Source organism: Microtus pennsylvanicus, chromosome 5 (genome assembly GCF_037038515.1).
Source record: "Microtus pennsylvanicus isolate mMicPen1 chromosome 5, mMicPen1.hap1, whole genome shotgun sequence".
Taxonomy (NCBI): domain Eukaryota; kingdom Metazoa; phylum Chordata; class Mammalia; order Rodentia; family Cricetidae; genus Microtus; species Microtus pennsylvanicus.
In genome coordinates, this window is record NC_134583.1 from 131,620,025 (window position 1) to 131,646,601 (window position 26,577).

The 26,577-nt window shown below is 40.7% G+C and overlaps 1 protein-coding gene across 1 annotated transcript in view; it reads left to right on the top strand.

Moving 5' to 3' along the window:
• Positions 1–344: 344 nt before the first annotated feature.
• Smc3 (structural maintenance of chromosomes 3) overlaps positions 345–26,577 on the top strand; it is a 37,359-nt gene continuing 11,126 nt past the window's right edge. Inside the window, exons 1-18 of the mRNA XM_075974384.1 lie at positions 345–501; positions 1,367–1,442; positions 7,990–8,028; positions 9,614–9,681; positions 14,014–14,085; positions 14,429–14,508; positions 14,746–14,824; positions 17,329–17,446; positions 18,342–18,517; positions 19,068–19,148; positions 19,551–19,715; positions 19,943–20,064; positions 21,863–22,076; positions 22,316–22,419; positions 22,520–22,619; positions 23,107–23,267; positions 23,610–23,751; positions 25,640–25,790. Of these exons, the coding sequence (XP_075830499.1) occupies positions 487–501; positions 1,367–1,442; positions 7,990–8,028; positions 9,614–9,681; positions 14,014–14,085; positions 14,429–14,508; positions 14,746–14,824; positions 17,329–17,446; positions 18,342–18,517; positions 19,068–19,148; positions 19,551–19,715; positions 19,943–20,064; positions 21,863–22,076; positions 22,316–22,419; positions 22,520–22,619; positions 23,107–23,267; positions 23,610–23,751; positions 25,640–25,790 (1,963 nt within the window). The 5' untranslated portion in view covers positions 345–486. The remainder of the gene's footprint in view (positions 502–1,366; positions 1,443–7,989; positions 8,029–9,613; positions 9,682–14,013; positions 14,086–14,428; positions 14,509–14,745; positions 14,825–17,328; positions 17,447–18,341; positions 18,518–19,067; positions 19,149–19,550; positions 19,716–19,942; positions 20,065–21,862; positions 22,077–22,315; positions 22,420–22,519; positions 22,620–23,106; positions 23,268–23,609; positions 23,752–25,639; positions 25,791–26,577) is intronic.

Consider the following 26,577-nt stretch of genomic DNA (forward strand, 5'->3'; position numbering starts at 1 on the left):
AACCACGTGACCTCGGGAGCCCTCGCCGATTGGCTCCGCTCGGCTCACTCCAGGCTTTGGCGCCGAGCAGGCCCCGCCCCTCCCGGGCGCGACCATTGTCCCCGCGTCCGGAGGTGGCGCTGGCCCGCCTTCCTAGCACGGCTTCTCCGAGCCGGGCTCCCCAGCATCTCTCAGCAAGCAGAATTGCTGACTCTAAGTTACGGCGGGGCTGCCACCCAGCAGGGCCGCGGGAACGTGACCCTTCCGACGCGACGACGCGGGGCCGCCCCCGCCGCTCCCTGCGACTCGCGGCGATCTCAGAGTGGTTCCGCCCGCCGCGCCGGCTCCGCCCCCGCCGCAGCCGCCATTTTGTTGGGCCAGAGCGAGCGGGAGCGAGCGGAGCCCGGTGGGAGGGGGCTCAGCCTGCGCCTCTGCGGACCCCGCGGCCGCGCTCTTGCCGTCCTGAGGTGAGGCCGTCTCTCCGCCGAGGAGAGAAGCCGCGCAGCCATGTACATCAAGCAGGTAGGGGCTGGCATCCTCCGTGTTCGCGTGCCGCGAGAGGCGGGGTGGGTCGGAGCTGGCCCGGGCCGTGGGGGCGGCGGGGAGCGGCTCCCGGGTGGGCCAGGGTCGGGCTAGGGTCGGGCTGCAGCCGGGGCTCTCCCCGGGGCGCGGCGGCTGCCTGCTGAGGTCTCGTCGGGCGCCGCGGACCGCGGGCTCGTGGGGGGCTGCGGCGGGAGGGCCGCGTCCCTCTGCAGGGATGGCGGTGCCCGGGCCTCCGCGATGGCGGGGCGGCCTCGGAGCCCGCGCCCGCCCGAAGGCTGCCTCTCACCACCTCGCCTTCGCTGGCTGTCCCCGAGCAGGGCGGACCCTCGTTGCAGAACGCGGCGCGCCTCCGCTCGGTTGTTTACTTCTGTCAGAAGGGTCTTCCCGCGCCGGAGGGCGCCGCAGGGGCCGTGCACACAGGCCTGCACTGGCGAAGGTTCTGTGCTGGACCTGTCAGGCCCTAAGCCCCCAGCCGTCTCCCCCAAGCTGGACCGCTTTGCCCTGTCCGGCTGAAAGATGCCCTCCCTGAGCTTGCAGTCCGGCGGGCTGGGAGCAGCTCCTGCCTGCTCCGCCTTCAGTGTGGAGCCGCCGCGCTCGCAGGGACAGCCCACTCTGTCATTCTGGACACCCCTTCATTTTGAGAGCTGCTCAAGCGTCAGCCCTGCACCTGCAGAAAAGCTGCAGATCATCGGAAGGGCTCTAGCGGCTTTTTAACTTGCACGCTCCCAAGCGAAGCAAAAGGTGTCTGTGTGGCATTAAATGGGAAGCAGGACGTGGAAAGGAAAGAATGTTGCCGTAGGAGTTCTTCCAGGGCGTGTTCTGAAGGGTGTCTCTTCTCTGTTAGGTGATTATCCAGGGCTTCCGAAGTTACCGAGATCAGACGATTGTAGATCCCTTCAGCTCCAAACATAACGTTATTGGTAAGTGTTCTTGGCTTAATATGTCAGCTTTAGAATTGATACAGCTAAGTGTACTCCGCCTTTATGCGGGCCTAAGGAGACAGTTGTCTTTGAACATTGGTATGGAATTTCTTTCTCGAATCTGCACCTACGAATTGCTTTTTTCGTGAAAGTAGAATGCTCAGGTAACTCAGTCAGAGGTGAGTCGTTTTGGGGGCCAGGCTCAGTAGTGGGAGTGCTTGCCTAGCGTGTGTGGGGGAGGATGTTGGTTGTGTGTTTCTGTTGCGAGCCTTCTGTGTGTGAGAGGGTGTTTTGGAAAGCTTTAAGTTGTGATGACTGAGGTAGACATTTGACCTGTTCTGTTCTGATGTGCTGACATTGCAGTGAAAGGTGGCTCATTCCCACATTGTCCTCGGTCATTTCCCCTTGCCAATTTCTTTGTGAGCTGCATTTTCATGGTAGACGTCATACCTGTCTCACTGGAGAGACTGAGAAGGTACTTAGTCATTGTCATTAGCAGTGGTTGTTATTACGATTTTTGTTTGTTTGTTAAGTCTCCATTTCGCTGTCTGTTACAGCTGGCAAAAACACATTCTGCTGAATTTCTAAAGGACAGGTGAAATTGTGCTTCTAGCCATCAGAAAACAGAGTGTAGTATTGACAGTTTCGCTATTACAGTATCCTTGCTACGGTTTGCTAGGGCAGCTATAAAAGTACCCTAGGTTGGTGATGTAGTTCTGGAGGGTAGAAGTCTGTGTTTGTGTACCAGCATGATTGCATTCTGCTGAGGCCTCATTTCTGCCTGATCGACAGCTAGCATCTTCCTCAGGCTCCCACCCTCAGGACCTCAGCCTTAGTCAGCTCCTAATCCAGTGCGCTCAGTAGCTGTGGCGTGCATGCAGAATCAGTCGGGGGAAATGATGAATTCTAGTGTCATAGGAGGTCTTTATTTTTTTGATTTTTTTTTTTTGAGTTTTTTGAGACAGGGTTTCTCTGTAGCTTTTTGGTTCCTGTCCTGGAACTAGTTCTTGTAGACCAGGCTGGCCTCGAACTCACAGAAATCCGCCTGCCTCTGCCTCCCAGAGTGCTGGGATTAAAGGCGTGCCGCTACTTCCTGGTCTCTAGAGCTAACTAGTGGCTTGTTCTGCACCCTGATTTTCAGGCGAGCTTTATTTGTTAGATCACAAACAAAATGTCACCACAACAAAAAGATTAGATTTTTAATCTCTTACTAACTATAGCATTGGACATTATAAATAATCTACAGAGGATCTGTGTGTACATGCTACCATATTATTGAAGGGATTTGAGCATCCTCAGATTTTGGTATCTGTGGCTGGAGAGGAAAGCTCTCTTAGGATCAATCTCCTGTGGATATTATGGATGATTTGTATGTATAGTTTTTAGGATTCCTTCAACCAGCCTTTTAATAAGAAGTACCTGTTAATATATGATATTATGATAAATCATGAAACCTAAAAGAAATTATAGTTCCATGTAGAAATGATTGTTCTCCCTGTCCCTTTTAAATTTTAATTTCACTTATTTATTTATTTATTTGGAGACAGAGCCTCACTATATAGCACAGACTTGGCCATAAATTTTTGGTCCTCTTGCTTATGCTTGGGTTACAGGAATATACCATGTTGAGCTGCCCAATTACTAAGAAGGAAAACCGGGAGCTGGAGTTGTTAGGAGCATTCTCTGCTATCCCAGAGGACCTGAATTGGGTTCCCAACACCCACATCAGGAGGCTGACAACCACCTGTTATCCAGTTTCAGGGGATCCTGTGTACTCCTTTTGGCTTCCATGTTTACACGCATGTGTGCACACGTTCCTGGCACATAGATACACATAAATAAATGTTAAAAAAAAAGAGAAAAATTTGCATTAACCGTGATTTTTCTAGAAGACATAGGCAGGCTTCAATGGAAGGTGCAATCTAAGGGCAAGGGTGATATGGAAGAGCCGATGTCAACCTTTTATTTTATGTTTTGCTTTTGCTGTGATAATACTGTGACCAAGGCAATTTAGAGCAAGAAAGAGTTTACTTGGAGTGTACAATTTCAGAGAGTTAGATCCGTGACTGTCACGGCAGAAGCACGGCTAGTTAGCCATGGGCCAGGAACCGCAGCTGAGTCCTCCTTAGGCCTTGATACACAAGCACTAGGCAGAGCTAAGTGGGAGTGGCACGATGGGCTTTTGTCACCAGGGGCACACCTCCTCCAACAAGGCTGTACCTCCTAATTCTTCCCAGACAGTTCCATTAGCTGGAGACCATTCTCGTCTAAACTATTTTGATGTGTATGATTGTTTTGCCTGCATTTGTGTGTTTACTGTATTCATGCTTTATGTCTACAAAGTCAGAAATCCCCTGAAGCTGAGTTAAGACATGGTTGTGAACCACTATATGGTTACTAAGAAGTGAACCTGGTCCTCTGTAATAGCGTCTGAGCCATCTCTCCAGCCCCTGATGTCAGTTTTTGAAGAAGACACATTTGGTTTGTTGTCTTGTTGGGTAACTTCAGACAGACTTTCTGGACCTGCTGTGCCTGGGAAAAGTCAGCAGAGAGGCTGGAGAGGGTTTGTCTGCTGGTGGCTGTCACTCACTGGTCATGGTTTACTGCATAAGGCATTGATTCCCTCACACTTCTGTAATGCTTAGCTCTGGATACAAAACTCTTAAGAAGTTGTGGAGTTATCCACAGGCCTGGCTTGAACATATCTCTAGAATAGGCAGAAACAACCTATTGATTGTTTCCCAAGGTATTGGGAAACGGATGCGTAAATCAGGGAATCTTTGTGTCCCTGGCTGGCCTAGAAGTCCCTCTGTAGACCAGGTTGGCCTTATACTTGGCTGTAATCCTGCTTCTGCTTTCTAAGTGTTAGGATTATAGCTGTGTACCACTACATCCAGGTAGAATAATTTTACTTGCCATGTAGAGTCTTGTGTAGCCCAGTCTGGAATCAAACTCAAGATCCTACTGCCTCAGTGCTGGAGCCTAGGCTGATCTGAAACTTGCTGCAATCCCTTCTCTGCCTTCTGAACACTAGAATTATGGACATGTGCCACTATGCCTAGCTCAGAATAGATCTTGAATGTCTAGCATCCTTTAAGATTTTTAGTGTTTTATCCTATGGATAGGAGTAATTTTTATAGATTATTTTTCATTTTCCCAGTTATTAATGAATTGTGACATTTTTATAAGGTGTGTGTGTGCCCATGTGCAGAAAGCATTAGAATTCTTGCAGCTGAAAGTTAGTGGTGGTTATAAACCACGTGATGTGGCTGCTAGGAACCATTGGCCATCTCTCCAGCTTCAGTTGTCATTTTAAGGACTTATAGACACTCCCTTGGTCTTTTCATCTTTTAGTTGGGATTAATTTTGACTTTATGGAAAAATTTCCCAGTGAGAACTGATGCTTGTTTTTAACCATTGTATCTTTTTTCTCATTATCCTTTTTATACTCCCCCCCCCGTACATGTATCTTTGTTGATAGAGATATTCTTGTAGTCATTGTATAGTTATCATCTTATATAAGCTTAAGAATAGCATTCTCCAGGTTTTTGTTATTTTAATAGACCCAGAAGTATTCTTTACAGGACTCCCCCAATACGGGATCCAGTTTATTATTAACTATTAGATTTAATTGTCACATTTATTTAGGAGCCTTTAATCTGGAACATTTCAACAACCTTCATTTTCTTTTGAAAATTTATTTGACAGTTTCATACGTATATATGAGTTTTCACAAAAGCCGATTTCCCTTTACCCTCACTTCGACCACATACTGAAGTCCTGTTTCCTGACAAGCTCCTCCTATTTATTTTTCCCTTCCGACCAACTAAATTTAATTATGGTTGTTCACAGGAGTATAAATCTGGGACTATTAAGTTTTTTATTGGAGTCTGGCAAATTATCAGTTGCTGTACCACTGAAGAAAATAACACTTTCTGATCTGTATGCATTAATTATCCAAAGTCCTTCAGTGAGTGATGGGGCCTCATGAGCTTGTTAGCCTACCATGATGGAATGGTGCTGGATCCAGTCTTGTGCAGGTGACCTTGGCGGTGGTAAACTGGTGACTGTAGTGGCCATGCCATGTCTATAAGACACAGCACTCCTTCCCAACCTCTGGCTGTTGATTGTTTCTGCCTCCTGTGGTGTTTCCTGAGCCTTGAAGGATGATATAGAGGATCCATTTAGGGACAAACACTTCATAGTCTCTGCACTTTGGCCATTGTGAGTCATTGGATTAACCACTGCCCTTTGCAAAACGAATCTTTTCTGAGAGCAGCACTAATCTATGGGCATAAACAAAGTTCAGTAGGCAGTTTTATACCATGTCCCTTTAGGGGCTGAAGAATGGCTCAGCAATTAAGGGCACTGACTGTTCCTAGCACCCACATGACAGTTAACAACTGTCTGTAGCTTGAGTTCCAGAGGATCTGATGCCTTTTTCTGGATTTCAGACACCAGGCATGCATGTGGTACCCACATATGCTTGCAGCCAAAGAACCCATACACATAAAAGCAAAATCTTTAGAAAAAAACAAAACAAAACTGTCTTCTCCATTTAGCAAAACTGTAGTAGGTCTTCCCTGGGGCCTATGACTCCCTAGGTCTGGGCTTTTGTCTAGGTTCACAGTACCAGACCTGAAGTTTCCAGCCAGAAAACTGTTGATTGCCCCAACAGTAGTCATGACACTATTGTACCACTGGGCATATCTTACCAGGCAGGTCTCTGTTGTAGTTTATAGGCGCACAGCTGGGTGAGGACCATTAATCACTTTTCTCCCCCAGCAGCTGCTGTAGTGCTTTGCAGTGCTTTGAACGTTATCCAGGAGGAAGGAAACTTCCAGCTGAGATACAACTTGTATTCTCATTGTCTTACAACCGAGTATGTAGTGTCTTCAGCAGTAGGGTATGGTTGTAGTGGTCAGCCAAGTAGATCAGCAGCAATAGCTTGTAATATTTAAGGGTACTTGGGGCCTCCCTGATCAACAATTTATATCCTATATCTGGTACTAGGATTTTCATTTAATAATTTTGGAGGAACATTATCCACCATGGAAGGTATTTTCTACTTAAATTTGTTTAGCTAGTTATTTAGATTTGAGATAGTGCTTTGCTGTGTCGCCCAGGGTACTTTTAATTGGAAATCCTCATCCTTTCACCTTCAAGGTGTTTAGATTACACTAATGTCTATACCACTGTGCTTGGTATTTTTTGTCTTTCATGACATTACTTCAGTTTCTAGCAACCTTTGCTCAAACTTGTTCCCGCGAGTGTGTGTGCACACATACACATACTTAAAATTAACATTTCCTCTGGGTGAGGTGGTGCACTACCAGGGGAAGCAGAGGCAGATGGCTCTCTGTGAGTTAGAGGCCAGTCTGGTCTACAAAGCAAAAGGCCAGGACGGCCAGGGCCAGGGCCAGAAACCCTGTCTTCAACAACCTGAAAGTAAAATAGTGAAATATTTTTTTTAAATGTGTCTAACAGCTGGCATGGTGGTGCACACCTTTATTCCCTGAGGAACTGGGAGACAGAGGCAGGAGGATCTCTTGAGTTTGAGGCCAGCTAGGGTTACATAGTACAAGTCCCTGTCTCAAAAAGCAAAAGCAAAAACACACCAAAAGAAATGTCTTATAACTGTTTCCACTTTTGTGATTCCATTAGGCTGTATCAGTGTGTGGAGTTGAGGTAAAAGTAGTTTAGCATGAGACGGTTAACAATATGTGAATCCAAATTGCTAAAAACATCTTATATAATTTGCATACAAATTTTTGTGCATTTTTATGAGTTGCCAGTGTCAGGTAGCACTGCTTAAACTATTGGGAGAGAGCAAACATCAACTCTGAGGGAGGTGGCTTAGTGGGTAAGTGTTTGCTGTGCAAACGTGAGACTTGAGTGTATTTCAGCACCATATGGAAGGGGCCATGTCAGTGTGTATCTGTAACCTTAGCATTGGGGCTAGGTAGCCGAAACAGTGAGCTCTGGATTCAGTGAGAGGCCATCTCAAAAATTAGAGTGAGCAAGAGAGGAAGGAAGACACCATGTTGACTTTTGTCCTCTACATGTGTTCATGGGTGTACACAAACACAACACACACAGAAAAACTATGAAGCAGGTGTGATAGTGCACGTCTATAGTGTCGGCACTTAGGAAGCTGAGGCAGCAGGATTATAAAATTAGAAGCTAGTCTGTGCTACCATGCCAACCAGGGCTGTGCTAGGAAGACGTGCCACAAAAACAAAAACAAAACCTATCCAAAATCTATATAAAGATTAAATTTAGTAGGTAATTACAGCTCTGCTGGTTTCTTTTACCTACTATTTTTTGTTTAATTTCAGTATTAAGGTATTATGTTAGAAAGCTGCATTTGAATTTTTAAAATAGGGGCGGGACATACCTGGGAGGCCTGGGAAGTGAATGTGCTCCAGGTTTATAATGTAAAATTCCCAAGTCAAAAAATACTATGGAAAAATTTTTAAATGGATTTAGTAATTTTAAATTGACTGTTTTTTATATGAACTAACCTGTACTATTTGAAATTTTATAGTGGGCAGAAATGGATCTGGAAAAAGCAACTTTTTTTATGGTAAGTATAGATTTTTGGATTTTAGCTATATGAAGACTTAAGTGTCTTTCCATTTTTTATTGTGCATTGGTGTTTTGCCATAGGTGTCAGGTCCCCTGGAACTGGAGTTACAGACAGTTTGTGGGTGCTGGGAATCGAACCTGGGTCCTCTGGAAGAGCATTTAGTGCTCTTAACTACTGAGCCATCTCTCCAGCCCTAAGTGTCTTTAATAGTTTATTAAAATGATTGATTTCTGAGATTGTAACTGAACGAAACATAAAAGTCATACATAGTTGTGGTTTAGCGTAGCGGGTTCTGGTATGAGGATCTGAATTGTCTGTCTTCAGTTTGGCTATGTGAGATGGCAGAAACACTTATTCAAGTTATTTTTGCTAGTAATGACTGTGTATCTTGGGTGGATTCTAAGAAAGGATAGACAGTGTAGTAAAAATGCTGATATCTGTTTAAAGATGATAAAAATGTATTTTAAGAATATCATGTAGTTAAGAGGTTAAGAGTACTGACTGCTCTTTGAGAGATCCCGGGTTCAATTCCCAGCACACATAATGGTGGCTCCTAACTATAATGAGATCTGGTTCCCTCTTCTATTGTGCAGGCATACACATTCAAGCAGAACACTTGTATACATAATAAATAAATCTTTTTTTTTAAAAAGAATAACATGCCTTTGTTAAGTCTTTTGAGGAGAAAAAAACAATGGAGTTGGAGTTTATAAAGAGGGGGGTTTAAAAATGTTAGCTTAGTTTACAGTGCTTTTGGAAGTGGTTTAGTAGGAGTAAAGGTTCTGTTCCTTACACATGTGTCTGAAGGATACTGAAAGCCCTAGAATGGTTGTAATTTGTTGAGGTCAGAGAGCAGATTGAAGTAAAGCATGCATCTCAGATCCCAGGGAAAAGGCATCCATTCCAGGTGATGGTGAGCACACACACTCTGTCAAAGCACTAACATCATAGGTGAGTGCTCTCGCCCTTGTGTTCTCACGCTGGCAGTTTTTAGAGATCTCTGGGTAGATCTGGACCAGAATAGCTAAGTTAAAGCGTTCCATTTCTTGGACAGTGGCCCGTTGGTTAGGTATTTTGTGCAGAATGTAGGGCTAGCTCTTACAGAAGTATGGTGGGTATTAGCAGTGCAGGGGGATCGTGGAATTTGGTTTGCAGAAATGTGTTCAACTGTAGCAGTACATCATTGTACTGTTATTAGGCAAAAGGATTTTTTTAGGTGATAAAAACCTTGTATGGCCTGTTTATGTAGTTTGTTACTATATAGTGCATGTCTTTATAGTGTTGACCTTAGTTAGTATAATATATACTTTTATTAGGGAGAAGACCTACTTTCTGCTTCTCTAATCTTTTTTTGGTACTTGAATGTCTTTTATATTTCAGTGAAAGCTTAGTTTATTGATATATCTTTCTCCCTACCATATTAGCCTAATAAACTGGAAAATTATCTGCAATCATTTTGTATATGAACAATTTATCTGCAATGTTTATTACCTAAAATGTTATTTTATTAAGATACAGAGTTATGAATAAGCTGTAAATTCTCCTTTAGAATGTACTAATAGCCTTATTTTTGTGTTTTTAGCAATTCAGTTTGTTCTCAGTGATGAATTTAGTCATCTTCGCCCGGAGCAGCGATTGGCTTTGTTGCATGTGAGTGGGACTCTTTAAGACTTGGTTAAGTGTTTTTAAACATATATTGTCAATCCTTGCCTTGAAAAAAGAATTGCTGGGCATGGCAGTTCACTCTGTAATTGCCGCTCTTGAAAGAAAGGCTGAAGAGGGATTTCCTTGAGTTTGAGGCCGCCTAGGCTGGCTTGAACCACAGTGTGAGAGCTGCAGTGTGAGATCTGGTCTTCAAAAGGGCGTTGGGGCAGACAGGACTGGAAAGACAGTTCAGTGGTTAAGAGCGCTGACTGTTTTTCCAGGGGACTTGACTCTATTTCCAGCACCAACATGGTGGCTCAAACGTCTGTATCTCCTGGCTTCTGGGCACCAGGCACACACATATAGAGTATGGTGCATATGCAGTCCAAACACCTGTGCATACAAAGTAAAGGTAAATACATCTTTAAAAAGTTCAAGCTGGGGCTGGAGAGGTGGCTAGCAGGTAAGAACACTGGCGCTTCTTCCAGAAGATCTGGGTTCCATTCTCAGCACCACATGTCGGCTCACAACTGTCTGTGACTCCAGTTCTAGGGAACCTCATAGCTTCACACCAATTTACATAAAATAAAGTTAAATAAATTTTAAAAAGTTCAAGTTATAAGGCCTTTGTGAGCATGATGTAGTATTAATTCCTTAAGTGTGCTATTCTGTTGTAAAATTTAGTATACTACATCAATGATAGATTAAAAACCTAATAATTTCATAATCATTAGAATAAAGATACATACATTTTTTCTGTATAAACTTTATTCAGCTTTCATTTTTTTAAAAACTATTGTGTGTGTGAATGTGGGTACGTGTGCCAAGGTGTATGTATTATTAAGGTCAGAGGACTTTGGGGACTTGTTTTCTCTTCTTATGGGTTTGTGATCAAACTCAGGTCAGTAAGATTATATAACAAGCACCCTTTTATTTGGTGAACCATCCTGCCAGCACCCCCCTCCCCCCCTTTTGATGCTTTTGGAGACAGTTTTCATTTTGTTGCTCAGGTTTCCTTTTACTTGTAATTCTCTTGCCTTCCCCTCCCAAGTGCTGGAATTAGAGGTGTGAACCTTTCCTGGCTTTTTAAGTTTCTTTTAACGTTTTTGTTTGTGTGTATGTGTTGTGTGTGTTCATATGCTTGTGCCCGCCTGCTGCTTTGTCATTTACATCAGTGAGTGCAGGTGCTGGAGAAACCAGAGAGGGCTATGGATTCATTGAAACTGGAATCACGGGTGATTGCAAGCCACCCACCCTGTGTGAGTGCAGGAAACTGAACCTGGGTCCTCTTCAAAAACAATAGGTGTTCTTAATCACTGAGCCATCTTTTCAACCCATTTACTTTTCTATAAGACTTTGGTTCTATAAGCAGGTTTGCTGAGGACAAAGAACAATTGCAGATTGGGAAGCTTTAAGATACACAGAAAAATTATTGCAAACCTAATAAAGTTTGTATTGTATTTAGTACCTCTTTTCTTTTTTTCTTTTTTTTAAAAAAATATTTGTTTATTTATCATGTATATAATACATGTCTACATGTATGCCTGAAGGCCATAAGAGGGCACCAGACCTCATTACAGATGGTTTTGAGCCACCACGTGGTTGCTGGGAATTAAACTCAGGACCTTTGGAAGAGCAGGCAATGCTTTTAACCACTGAACCATCTCTCCAGCCCTTTAGTACCTCTTTTCAATATGGAAAACAGTATATTTAGGGCTAGTGATGTAGTTCAGTGGTAGAATGCTTGCCTGGCATGTTTGAGGCCATAGATTTGATCTCTGTGCTTTGTTGTTGTTTTGTTTTTTCCTCCCTTTTCCGTCTTTGGGGGCCTGCCACTTAGCTCTAAAATAAATACACAGAGACTTATTCTTATTTATGACCTTAACTTACAGCCAGTTTTTCTAACTTAAATTACCTGGTTTCTCTTTCTGTGTTTTGTCTCTAGACTTTTTAACCTTTATTCTCTATGTCTTTCTTCCTTTCTTACTCTGGCTGGTGGTATGGCTGGGTTACTGGTCTTTGGGGTCCTCTGGCTGGTGGTATGGCTGGGTTACTGGTCTTTGGGGTCCTCTGGCTGGTGGTATGGCTGGGTTACTGGTCTTTGGGGTCCTCTCCTTTTTTTGCTCCTTCCCCCTTCCCTCTTGTTCTCCTTTTATTCTGTCTGCATGCCAGCCCTGCCTGTCCTTCTCTCCTGCTTAGCTATTGACTACTCAGCTCTTTATTAGACAGGCAAAGTAACACAGCTTCACAGAGTTAAACAAATGCACATAAAAGAATGCAACACGTTTGCATCACTAAGCAAATATTCCATAGCACAGGCAAATGTAACACATTTTAAGCTAATATTCTACAGCAGATCCCCAGCACTACAAAATAAAACCTGTAAGGAAAGTTGTTATGTATTTTATTAGGGAAACAAATTATAAATGACTATAAATGTGACACCGCAATTTAGCTTGTTTACATATTGTATATAATTAGTTTTAAAATCAGATAAGATCGCACAGTACACCTAAATGGTTTTCTTACATATAGGAAGTTTTTAATTACTGCCTTTTTTTTGAGTTTGTAGCCCAGTAATCAAAACTGATTTAGAACACTTGTTAGGCTTCTCAAATTGGCATTAAAAGAACTAATCTTTAGGTGGGGGAGAGTTGTTGCGGGGAAAGAGTTAAAGGTCAGATGTCAAGAAGATCAGGTGTTTTCCTCTATTGTTTTCATTATTTTTTGAGATAGGATCTCACTGAGCTTGGAGCTCATCAATTTCATTCAACTGGGCTCCTGGGCGGGTTTCTCTCTCTACCTGTTTCCTGCCCCAAAATACTGGACTTACAGAGATGGCTGTTGTGCCCAGCTTTTATGTGGGTGCTGTGGATCCAAACTCAGGTCCTCATGCTAGCCTTGCCTGCACTTTTTCACTTCCAGAAAGTATATAGTGATCTGATACAAACAACGATAGCCTGAGCTGAGTAGGTAAGATGGTGAATTATCTGGACTTGGTGTGTAGTTATGTCATAGGGTGCTCTGAATGTGATACCTTAAATGTGTACATTTCTGTTAGCAGAGTTAAAAATCACAAACTATGCCTCAGGTGTTTAAAAAACAGATCTCTAGTAATCATCACATGATTTCTTAGGGTTCTTTTCCAGCATCAAGATGAGGCTACAAGAAAAGATCCTCAAGGTATATTGCAAAGTGAATGCAGCAGGCTATTGTGCCCTAATAACGTGGCTTTCAGAATTAAACTTGAGTCTGTGTGCAGTAGTGTTTGTTCCTATGATAAAATGCCTGGCATAAACAATGAATACAAAAAGATTTATTTTGGGCTCTTTTCCATCTTCCTCTCAGAGAGGCAGCTTCGCTTCTGCCTCTCTCCCCACTTCTCTGCTTCCCCCCTTCTCTGTCTCTTTCTCCTCTTCTCTTCTCTCCTCTCCTCTCCTCTCCTCTCCTCTCCTCTCCTCTCCTCTCCTCTCCTCTCCTCTCCTTTTCTCTCTCTCTCTCTCCCTCCTTCTCCCCCCCCCCTCTCTCTCTCTCTGTCCCCCCTTCACCCTTCCTCCTCCATAACCCCCTGAATAAACATTCAACCTCACCCTGAAAAAAGAAAAAGATTTATTTTGGTTCATAGTTTCATAGGCTTCCATCCCTGGTCCTTGTCCAGTGCTCTGGCCGCATAATGAGTCAGAACATGGAAGTGGAAATGTCTGGCAGAGCTGGACATCGTGGGGCACACCTTTAATCCCAGCATTTGGGGGAGTAGAGACAACACAGATCTCTGAGTTGAAGGCCAACCAGGGCTACTTAGTGAGACTCTGTCTCAAAAATTAAACAAAAAAATCTCAAGGACCTAGGCCATAATGCAGCCCTCATAGAGGGGCGCCCACTACACTGCTAGGTTGGCCCTGCCTCCTTAAACAGTGGTCTCATGAAGGCCCAAAACTTCAGTATGTGTCTTTGTTAGGGATATTTTCATATCCAAACAATCGCAACATTTTGTTTTGATATTTTTCATACAGTCCTTCAGAATAAAATATTTGATAAAAGAAGTTTTGTCATTCTGATTCAGTGCCTTTAATATTCGGCAGTCAGGATATGTACTACTGTGATAGAAGCTTTCTCTAGTGAGTCAGACTTGTTATGTCTGTGTTGGGAAAGGGGTCTTATTGTGTAGCCTAGGCTGATGTCAAACTAAAAGTCAGTCTCCCTCCTAGGTCTCTCAGGTGCTGAGATTTACAGGTGTACAACCAGTGTGCCTGTCTGTGCTAGACTTTAAAATGGATTTAAGCAGTATAAAAATACCATAAAGTTAAAAATCCCCCTCCCTTCTTTTTCATGTTTTAGGAGGGTACAGGTCCTCGTGTTATTTCTGCTTTCGTGGAAATCATTTTTGACAATTCAGACAACCGGTTACCAGTAAGTGATATTTAATTTATTTTTTAAATAATGATGATGGGAATATTATGCAATGGCTTATCCTTAAATGTTTAAAATCAAAAGCACTGAGGATTTATAGTTTAGTTCATGATAAAGTAAATAAATTGTTTGTCTATGAATTTTGTATTTAAATTTTAATGACCACTCTGGTAAACAAAGGATTATGTAAAACAGTTATAAGAAAACATTTTTCTGAATATTTATAGTATCATCTTTAGAGAGATCATTGAAATTCTAAATTGGTTGTAATCAAGGACTTTGAAATCAGCTTATCTAAAAACTTGTCTACTTGACTATCTTTGGGATTTTATTTTTTTCTTAGATCGATAAAGAGGAAGTTTCACTTCGAAGAGTTATTGGTGCCAAAAAAGATCAGTATTTTCTAGACAAGAAGATGGTCACGTAAGCATTTGTCTTTATGTTACAGTTTGTTCACAGATGCTCACAGTAAGCATGAGATAACTGCCTCCTACTCAGCAGTATTGGCAGTGTGACGTTAAGTTCCTGCTTTCTCTGGAAGGTGGATGGATGGCTCAGTTTCCAGTCTGTAGTTCCTGATGCTGAATAACTCTGCTGATTTGCTTGCTTATCATTGGTTGCTTTAAAATTATTTATCTAGTTTCCTTTGTTTATTAACAGGAAAAATGATGTGATGAACCTCCTTGAAAGTGCTGGGTTTTCTCGAAGTAATCCCTACTACATTGTTAAACAAGGAAAGGTAGTCATGTGCTTTTTTATAGAAACTGTTTTCTTGATATTGATGTCTCCTGGATGGTTTTTTGTACTGAAGCTAATGATTTTCAATTCAGGGCTTTGAAATATATTTGAGCATTTCTTGTCTGTTTTTGTAGATAGCCCTGGCTGTCTGAGAACTCACTATGTAGACCAGTCTCTTTGGTCTCAAACTAACAAAGATCCAACTGCCTCTGCCTCCCTAGTGCTGAATTACATTCTTGTGCCATCATGAGGCACTAGCTTTATATTGAAAGAAGTATGACAGAAGATTAAGTGTATCTTATTTATTAGTGACATAGTGAAGTAGAATTTATTGGAAATCATTGGCTTTTGGAAGTTACAGTGATCGTATCTAAGACTATTACATAAGTTCTATAAAAATTACATTTGAAGCCGGGCAGTGGTGGTTGCATGTCTTTAATCCCGCTATTTGGGATGCTGAGGCAGGCAGATACCTGTGAGTCCCAGGACTGGTAGTATTGTTACACAGAAACCCTGTCTTTAAAAAAAAAAAAAAGATAAATTATGTTTGAAAAAAATTACTTCCTAAAAGTAATGTTTCATTTAGTTTATTATACAGTTAAAATATTAAAGTCTTTCATAACAAAGAACTTGCCATAATGCTAAGACTTTTTATCAGCTAGACTATAAATTCTGGCTGATTATTCTGCTGCTTCCTCATAGATTTTTCATATCAGAACTTATTCCTCAGTATATTTTTTTGTGAATCTTATTTATTCGCTATGTGTACTTTTGATAAACTGTAGTTTATTAGCTCATTACCAGTTTTTTAATGTATAAGTGTAAGAATAATAATTTCTTTAATACAGTGGTAGTATTTTGATATCTAAACATGCCATTGTTCCAGTATCTTTGTCTATTAAAGCATACCATTCTTGTTATATTTTGTAATTTAAAAATTACTGTTGTATGTGCATGGTATGTGGGTACATGTGCTACAGTTTACTGTAGAGATCAGAGAACAGCTTTGTAGTGAGCTCTTGTTTTCCACCTTTATGTGGGTTCTGGAGAGCAAACTCAGATTGACAGGTCTGTACCACAAGTACTTCTCACAACAGTCTGTAACACCAGTCCTAGGAAATCAACATCTGACATCTGCAGTAGGCACAAGTGTATATGCAAGCCAAACACCCATAACATATAAAATAAAATAAACCTAAATAACTTTTAAGAGTCTTTAATGGTTTCCCTTTAAAAAATACTTTCTTCTGGGGCTGGAGAGACAGTTAAGTGGTTAAGAGCACTGGCTGCTCTTCCAGAGAACCTGTGTTCAGTTCCCAGCACCCACATGACAACTCACAGCTGTCTGTAACCTTAGTTTCAGGGCACCCAACACCCACACAAGGACATACATGCAGGCAAAATATTACTCATAAAATAAGAATTTAAAAAGAAAATAAAAAATACTTTGTTCTTTGACAGTGGTGTTCATTTTTTATACATTTAATATATTGCCTAAGGGGAAAAATGGTAGTATTTTATTTCATAAAAGAGACCGGTAAATAAGAGAGATGAAGAAATGTTGGCGATAGGGGCTGGGAGAAAGCTCAGTGGGTAAGGATGAAGATGGATGCTAAAAAGAAATCCCACAGTAGCTCAGAATTGATTATAATAAAGGGTTATTTATTTAGGGGTAGACTCACAGATCAGAGTCCTCTGCACAAATGGGGAACAGGAACCAAAATCAGCAGCCGGAAGAGAGTGAACGCATGCTTTACATTGACATTTATAGTTTAAGAGGCCATGCCCAAGTTGGTGGGTAAACTTAAAGGTTATTGGCTGTAGGATTTTCTATAGCATAAGGTGCCTGTTGTGCAAGTAGGATCCGTTTTTGGTGGTCCCCAGCACCCATGTGAAAAGTCTAATGCAGTGGCTCACTCTTGTGACCCGTGCTGGAGAAATGGAGAGAGGAGTATTCCTAAGGCTGTTTCAAACAAGGTGAGCAGCTCTTGAAGAATAGACTTTTGACTTCACAGCCATGTGTTCGTATATGCAACTACACGTACTTGAATATGCACACAAAAGAGAAATGGTATATTTACTATATACATTATGTTGGTTTAATCATATTGAATTAAAAGTCCTTTCGGAGCCAAGCATAGTGATGCACTGGGATTCAGTAATCCCAACACTTAAGGAACAGAGGCAGGAGGATTGAAAGTTTGAGATCAACTCCTAAGCTATACAGTGAGACCGGGTCTTAAAAACAAAAAAAAAAAAAAAGAGCCAGGCTTGGTAGTGCACGCCTTTAATCCCAGCACTCAGAAGGCAGAGACAGGTGGATCTCTAAGTTGGAGGTTAAACTGGTCTATATATTAAGTTCCAGGACACCAGGGCTATATAAAGGGAACTTTGCTCAAAAAGCTGAATAATAAAGGAAAACGTCAACATTTTAAGATAGAGTTCTTATTCTTAAGGAGTTGTCAATAGTTAATAATGATTATTGTTCTCCCCCCCAAATTACAGATCAACCAAATGGCAACAGCACCAGATTCTCAGAGATTGAAGCTGTTGAGAGAGGTAGCTGGTACTAGAGTGTATGATGAACGTAAAGAAGAAAGCATTTCTTTAATGAAAGAAACAGGTACAATGGATGTGTTCTACCTAATTTTTGTCATCAGTCACTTTCTGGTGTTAATGTAGTTAAAAAGTGTTGTCTGGCTTCAGAAAAGTATTATTAGATGGTAATTTTTCTGCATACTGAGAAGAGGGAAAATTAGTTGGAGGTAGTTTAAGGACTGAGGTTTCTAGTACTTCATCTTTGAATAGAGAAAGACTGCTATTAGATAATAGGGCCTTGGCAAGTCAGCCAACTTCTGACTCTAGCTTCCTCAGAAGTGTTATCAATGAACTGGTGTGCTTTTCCTCCCCTTCCTTCCCATTGGAGTAGCCGCTCTTACAAAGTTCTAAATTGTTCAGAAAAATATAGACAGAGAAAACTTGGAGTTCTTACTAGTATATTTGCTTTTCCAAATGCTATATCATACCATATAAGAGACCGTTCTAAGTCCAAAGTCAGTAAGCTGACATGACTTTAGACTTGATCTCCCTGGTCCCAAGACTTCCTGTCTGCAAACTCCTGCTATCTTGTAGATTATGGCAATTAAGGTAATGTCATGCCTGAATTATAGTAAGTATTCATTGTATGGTAGCAACATGCAGTATCCTTCATGATAAATATTGCAAATTAGTAACGCTGGTGATATTTCTTTTCTTTAATGTGAGACAGCACATTGATGGGAAAAGAAAGTGTAAACTAAAGTCCTTTGCACATGTCAGAGTGACTGCTAGTGTGTAAATTTGTTCTCCAGTGCTTTTCTTTAAAAAAAAGATCTTAGTTGCTGTTTTTACATTTTAGATTTCATTACTATGTGATACCAAAGAAATAATGTTTACTTCTAGAGGATAATTTTATGTTTGAGAAGTGGTATTACATGAAAACTATTCACCGTCTTCTTTCTTTTTTTTTTATTTTGAAGAGGGTAAACGGGAAAAAATCAATGAGTTGTTAAAATACATTGAAGAGCGGTTGCATACTCTAGAGGAGGAGAAGGAAGAACTGGCTCAGTATCAGAAGTGGGATAAAATGAGGCGTGCCCTGGAGTATACCATCTACAACCAGGAGCTCAATGAGACGCGGGCCAAGCTTGATGAGGTAAGACACGACCTTTACATCGAAGTTGTTCTGCTTTATGAGCATGGTAAAACTCCTCTCTATTTACCTTTTAGTGATTCTTAATTAGAAACTTGAAAATGAAAATCTTTTTCTTTGTGAATTTGAGACAGTTTTACTTTAAGACCCAAGCTAGTTGTGACTACTGAGTTTTGGAATTACAGGAATTAACCTCTACACCAGGCCAAAAAGTAATAGATTTATTGGTTACTAATTTTCTTTAGGTTACTGAAAAGGTATGTTTAGAGCTCTCATTGTACTAAAATACAGTAAATGGTTATGTCAGACCAGATATTTTTCTTTACATTTTAGAATATATTTTGTAAAATATTTATATTTTAGAGAAAAATCTATTTTAGATTATCCTTGTATTTTATTTAGAGGAATAACTTAAAAGAATTTTCTTTATACATTTTTAAGTTAATATTATGCTAATTCTTTGTGGCAGTTGCAAAATAATTTTTTAACTGTATTATATAATGTTAGACAGATACAAAATGAGTTAGAAATAGTAGGTTGTTTTGTTTTTCAGCTTTCTGCTAAGCGAGAGACAAGTGGAGAGAAATCTAGACAATTAAGAGATGCCCAGCAGGATGCGAGAGATAAAATGGAGGTAAGATTATAAATAAGCTTCAGATTTATTTATATTTTCAAAGACTTTTTGCACCAGAATTGTGGGGTGGTCACCATAAAGGGAGTGACAGAGATTAGGCATTGGAAAGTAATTGTTTATTATTAAGTTTGAAGTGAAAGACAAAGATGGAGCCAGCAAAAGTGGTGTAAACTGGAAGCCAGCAGCCCGAGTTCCTTATGTGGGTTCTCTGGAACCCACATAAAAGTGAAAGGAGACAACTGAATCCAGAAAGTTGTCCTCTGACCCTGACATGCGCTCTGTGGCAGGTGCATCCTCACCGTGTGTGCAGGTCCACAGATGTCTGTAAAGAGCGTGGCTGGTCTCTGGTCACGGTCCTTCCACTGTACTTCTGTTTCTGACCGGTTTTCTCTTTCTGATTAGGATATTGAACGCCAGGTTAGAGAACTGAAAACAAAAATTTCAGCTATGAAAGAAGAAAAAGAGCAGCTTAGTGCTGAAAGACAGGAACAGATTAAACAAAGGACCAAGTTGGAACTTAAAGCCAAGGATTTACAAGATGAGCTGGCTGGCAATAGCGAACAGCGGGTAAGTTAATAAAAGGTGTTGACGAGCTATGCTACAGAAGATAACCTTTTCTGTGATAGTTGAGTTTTTGTAAAAGGTTTTTCCATTTGACTTGTACTCAAGAACTAACTTAGTAAGTATTCTTTTTATTAATAGTTTAATTGTAAAATTGAGTTATTTTCATGAAGAAATTCTTTTTTGCTGATGTATAAATTAAGCAGATTGCATTTTACTTGCTTTATTTACAGAAACGTTTACTAAAAGAGAGGCAGAAGCTGCTTGAAAAAATAGAAGAAAAGCAGAAAGAACTGGCAGAGACAGAACCTAAATTCAACAGCGTAAAAGAAAAAGAAGAGCGAGGAATTGCTAGGTCTGAGAATTTTTGCCAACCATTAACCTTGCTGCATAGCTGTTACCGGTGATCTCTGGGTGGTTCCAGGTTCTTGGTCCCTTGTTCAAAGAATTGGGAAAGATGCTCAGAAAAGGAAAACAACCAGTAGTTTTTTCTAGAGCAAAGCAGAAATACATGTTTGAACACAAACAAGAGGTTGCTAAGGGGAGTAACTTACTTCCGTTGTTTAAAGTTCAATGCAGGTATGGGTCCTAGGTTGCCAATAGGTTGCTAGGTGCACTGTTAGGAGAGGGCTATGTGCATAGCTCAAACCAAGTGGAGCCCATGTTGCTAAGCTCCTGTATTTGCCTGCCTGAGTTCCTCTATAGAACCTATGTGGCTGTGGGTGAAGAAGGTACCAGCATAATAAAGGCAAAAATCCTAGGTCCATGTCATATAAGCAACACTAGTGATTACTGAGAGCCATGTGGTTTTATTTTTATTTTTGAGATTGGATCTCTCTTTAATAAGGCTAGTTTCTGTATGTCATCACAGAAACTTCTTTTTGGAAGACAGTCTCACTTTATGGCTCTAGCTAGCCTTGAACTCAGATCTATCTGCCTTTGCCTCAGTGCTGGGATTAAAGGCATGCAACATCATTCCAGGCTTCATTCTTTTTCTTGTGTGTGTGGTCATGCCATGGAGCATGTGGAGGTCGGAACACAATTTAAATTAGTTTTCTCCTGTCATGTGGTTTGTGGGGCTGAAGCTGATGTTAGGTCTGTCAGCAAGACTCTCTTCCCACTCAGCCATCTCCTGTTGGCTGCTGCTGTCTGCTTTAAAATAAAAAACCTGAGATTCTGAGAGGTTATGTTTTTGTTTTTGAGACAGTCTCCTAAAGCCTGGGGTAGGCCTCAGCTCATTATGTAACTTGAAGAAACCTTGAACGGCCGATCCCCCTAACCCCACTTAGAAAGTGCTGGAGTTATGTAGGCAGGCACCTGCACCATGTGTGCACCACCATGCTCAGTATTTACACAGGTTGCCGTGCTGTTTCATTTGTATTTTAATAAATAAAGATTGCTAGTAAATCAGCCCCACTGATCAGCCTTACAGACCAGGCAGTGGTGACACACACCTTTAATTCCAGTAGCCACACTAGTTTGTCCTAGAAACTGGGCAGTAATGGTGCACGCCTTTAATCCCAGCACTAGAGAGGATTATAAGATGGGAGGAGTCAGGTCTGACACACAGTCTCATTCTGAGATTCCTGGAGGAAGGATCGCCATTTTGGGCTGAGATAGAGGTAGTGGCTGGGTCTTTTGCTTTTCTGACCTTCAGGTGCTGTATAATCAGAACATTTATGTTCTATATATTTAAAACATATTATCCTGTAGGGTATTTTATTGTATTGTTGAGAGTCATGTATCAGGTCAATACAGTTAGAACGTGCTTGAAAGTTCCTGAGGTTGGACAGTGGCGTTGTCAGACCTTCGGTCTGTCTAAAGCCCTTAGTGAAGGGATTATTCTACTTGAGTGCTAATTATGATATTAAAGTTCATTTGGTGTCACATAACATAAAAACAGGGAGCACAGGGAGTTTATTATTTAGCAGTTATTTTTAGCACTGAATCACTCTCCCCATTTACTTCACTGTGGGGTGTGGATGTGCTTGCCACAGGTTGGAGACCAGAGGACAACTTTTACGAGTATTTTCTCCTTCCTGAGCCATCTCACCAGCCCTTAATTCTCTGCTGATGTAACTTTTAAGAGGATAGTTTCTGTAGGGTCGATAATGATTACAATTTTATTTCTTGTTCTTTTCTATCTTCTGTAGATTGGCTCAAGCTACCCAGGAAAGAACTGATCTTTATGCAAAGCAAGGTCGAGGAAGCCAGTTTACATCAAAAGAAGAAAGGGATAAGTGGATTAAAAAGGAGCTGAAGTCTTTAGATCAGGCTATTAATGACAAGAAAAGACAGATTGCTGCTATACATAAGGATTTGGAGGATACCGAGGCAAATAAAGAGAAAAATCTGGAGCAATATAATGTGAGAACAATATTATTTCGTTTTGTTTTGGTTTTGGTTTGTTTGAGACATTGTTTTACTCTGAGTTCAGACTGTTTCTAGAACTCACTGGGTTTTTAATCGCTTTTATGTATAATCACTATATAGTAAATTGGACATAATTGAATTACGTCATTTGTTGAACTTATGTGTGTATGTGTGTGTGTGTATATTTCTTTTGTCACTATGGATTAAATTGATGATAAATTCTTTTTCCGTAGAAACTGGATCAAGATCTCAATGAAGTCAAAGCTCGAGTTGAAGAACTGGACAGAAAATATTATGAAGTAAAAAATAAGAAAGATGAACTACAAAGTGAAAGAAAGTTAGTAGACTGAGATCTGTTGTAATTTTTCCGTGGTCTTTGTTTGGGTTCAGTGTTCTTTCTTAATTAAAACTGTTCACGTCTTGTTCTTTCTGGTCAGTTACTTGTGGAGAGAGGAGAATGCAGAGCAACAAGCGCTTGCTGCTAAGAGAGAAGACCTGGAAAAGAAGCAGCAGCTTCTTAGAGCAGCAACAGGAAAGGTAGGCGGGGCTTCTTTGTTCCTGAGCTGTCCATCAGTCTACAGCCTGAGTTCCAAGTTACGAAGAAATCACTCGGAAGTAGGAAGAAGTGGGATTTTATGTAGGCAGGTTTTCTTTTGTCTGCTTTATACTTTTATACTTTGCTCTACTTGAGTTAGAAGTCTCCCTGTGTAGCTCAGGCTGATCTTAGACTCATGGGCTTGCTTAGCTGCTGAGCGTTGGAATCACAAGTGTGTGCCATCATGCCTGGTTCACTACTTATTAATGAAAGCAATTTTCGTTGTTAAATAAAGAGCCCATTTTAAACTCTAGCATCATAAAACAGAACCCATAGTAGTGGTAAAAGTAGTTATTATATTTCAAGTGGATGATATGTTGGATGGTGTTTAATTTTTAAGATCATAGCCAAGGAATGGCATAATAGGCTCATTTCTTGCCAACAGAGTGTCATTGGTGATGCTGATATTTTTCACTAACTGGTTTACAGGCTATTTTAAATGGAATAGACAGCATAAACAAAGTGCTAGATCATTTTCGTCGAAAAGGAATAAACCAGCATGTTCAAAATGGCTACCATGGCATCGTAATGAATAACTTTGAGTGTGAGCCAGCTTTCTATACATGTGTGGAAGTCACTGCTGGTAACAGGTGAGGTTTGGGGCTTTTCTATTTTTCCTTTTTTGTCTGACATTTAAATGGGTTTTGTTGTTTTAAAGATGAAGAAATGAGAACATCTTAAAACAGTTTTGTAGTTTTGTAATACAGTGTGTCTTCCGTTACCTGTTTATCCTCAGTTCTGTATTTAACTCTCTAATTGAAGAAGGTAGATGCTAGATACTTTACCCGTTCAGGGCTCGCCAGGCCATTGGAACGTTCTCAGTCATTTCTCCATACACACTGGATTGCATAGAAAAGCTCTGAACTGTGCGATCCTTAAATGCTGTCAACACCTTATAGTCTAGTGAATATGTGTCTTACTTTGTTGTGTAGGTTATTTTACCATATTGTTGATTCTGATGAAGTCAGCACGAAGATTTTAATGGAGTTCAATAAAATGAATCTTCCTGGAGAGGTGACTTTTCTGCCTCTTAACAAGTTAGATGTGAGAGATACCGCCTATCCTGAAACCAATGTGAGTCAAAGTTGTTTTTGTTGTACCATCTGTTAATATGTTTTGGTGCTTAGGTACTTTACATTGGGATTCATTGATCTGTAAGATAGACATGCTTTCTTTGCATGGAGTATAGTTGGTGCTGGGTTGGGTTGAGGAGGCCAAGTCACAGCCAAGTCATGAAACAAACCATTGTATATGTGTGTGTTGTCAGAGTGACAGACAGCAGTAGGTTTAGGAATTGGAGAATTCCCATATAAAAGAAATATGTTGAAGTTTTCTGGATATGCTTTTTTGTTTTGTTTTGTGACAGATTTTCTCTGCTGGGGTGCACCTCTACCACCTGGCTTTGGATATGCTTTTAAAATTGTTTCAACTAAGTTCAAAGTGTCTAACTAGTTATATACACTTTAGATGAATTGCCAGCTTTAAAAATGTTAATTGCTTTGAGGCATTTGATCTCAGAATGTTGATTATCATAACTGTTATGCTCTAGGCTTAAGGCCGAACATATATTAGAATGATCGGTGATTTAAGCAGACTATTGAGAGTCTTGCTTTCAACTATGCCAGTTTTACCTTTGAAGCTTTGGGGAGGAAAATTGAGGCTCACCCATATGACATAAGACTGTAACAAAACAAAAGAAAGCTGGGAAGGTGACTCAGTGGGTAAAGGCATGTACTGCCAAGTCTGAGCGCCCAGGTTTGATCCCTGGAACCCACCTGGTGGAAGGAGAGAACTGAGTCTCCCAAATGGTTCTCTGACTTCTGTGTGTACACTCTGGCATGTATAAATAGGTACATACAACATGCCCAAACAGGTGCATACACACAAATACTGAAAAAAATCCTGTTCTGACTTTAGGAAAGAAAAAAGTAAAAACGATGTATATGTGTGTGTATGTGCCAGAGAATGCCCTCCTATCCCTTTCCACCTTGATTTTTGATAAGGGTTCACTTTACCAAGCCTAGACCTCACTATTTGGCTACATTGACTGTGCTGTAAGCTCTAGGGATCTACCTATCTCCAGCCTCCCGTCTTCCCTATGTTTCCTGTGCAGTGGTCACAGGTGTGCGTTGCTATGCCTTGCTTTTTACATGGGTGCTAGGGGACTGAATTCAGGTCCTCATGCTTGCACAGGAAGCCCTTTACCTGCTGAGCCATTCTCCTAGCCTGTAAAATAAATATTATCTGAAACAGTATTTTTCTGAATATCTAATTTAGATGTCTGTTATATCTAATTAGAACACTGAGGAAATAACTAGTTTTACATTCTTGCCTTTGTGTCATATATACTATCTCATCTTTCCATGTGTTGCCTGATTTAATCTTTACAGTTTTATAAGGAAGGGGCTGTTGTACAGTCTTAGACAATAGTAGGTCTTAACTAGGTAAATTAAGCACACATCTCCTGGTCAGGTCAGCTTAGAGTTATTCTTCACAGTAACCAACTGTTAAACCTTTGGTTACAGGGGCAGGATTTCCAGGCTAGTTGAGTGCACTAATTTTTTTAATATTTATTTATTTATTTTTTGGTCTAATGTTTTCTGTATAAAAACCAGTAATTTAGCCAGGCAGTGGTGACGCACGCCTTTAGTCCCAACATTTGGGAGGCAAAGGCAGACAGATCTCTGTGAGTTTGGGGCAAGCCTGGTCTCAAGAGCTAGTTCCAGGACAGACTCCAAAGCTACAGAGAAATCTGGTCTCAGAAAAAAACAAAACAAAACAAAAAAACCCAAAACAACAACAACAAAAATACCTGGGTAACTGTTGTATCGGAGCTGCGGGTAACTTATAATATCAGGTCATTTGTATTACTTTTATTTCATAAAGACATTGATATTCATTCTGCAAACAGTTTCTAATCCATTGTGTCAAAGTATTTTTTTTTTAAACATGTTTGTTGTAGGACGCTATTCCTATGATCAGTAAACTGAGGTACAATCCGAGGTTTGACAAAGCTTTCAAACATGTGTTTGGGAAGACACTCATCTGTCGGAGCATGGAAGTTTCCACTCAGCTGGCGCGTGCTTTCACTATGGATTGTATTACTTTGGAAGGTTTGTAACGGCAGTTAGCTTTAAACATACTCTCACGAAACGTTCAGTGGTTTGCTTAATGTGTCACTCAGGCTGTAGGCATATTGGTGAGTAGTACATCGCAGGATTTAGTCATATTTTAAGAATATTTGAAAATTCACATCAGTTTCATCAACTTTTAAAATGTTTAAATAAGTATAGATCCTACTTGTAAGTGTAAATGTTTGGTCTCTGGCACTGTGTGTGGTCTCTCCTTTGGCTGTTGAATAATGAAGCCTGTGGACTTTTTCTCAAAAATTAAAACAGTGACTGAGCAGGGGTGATGCACACTTTTAATCCTGGCAGAGGCAGTTGGTTCTCTGAGTTTGAGCCAGCCTGGTCTACAAAGTGAATTTTAGGACAGGTCTACATGGAAACCCTGTCTTGAAAATAAAGAATAAAAGCCCGTTTAGAAACTTGTTTATTAGAATAATTACCAAAATAATTTTAACATGATTCTTAAAAATAATAGCAGTGGGTCTAATAACTACTTTTTTGTTTTTTGTTTTGTTTTTTGAAAACAGGGTCTCAACTGTGCCCTGTTTCTGTTCTGGAGCTCATAATGTAGACCAGGCTGGCCTTGAGCCCAGAGAAATCTACCTGCCTTTGCCTCCCAAGTGCTGGAATTAAAGACGTACATCACTATACCCAGCTGACTATCAAAATTTCGAAAATTTACAACTTCCGTGTAAATAATATTTTGTTATTTGTAATGAGTGTAACCTGACATAAAAATAGCTGGTTTTTTTTTTTCTTTTTTAACAAAACC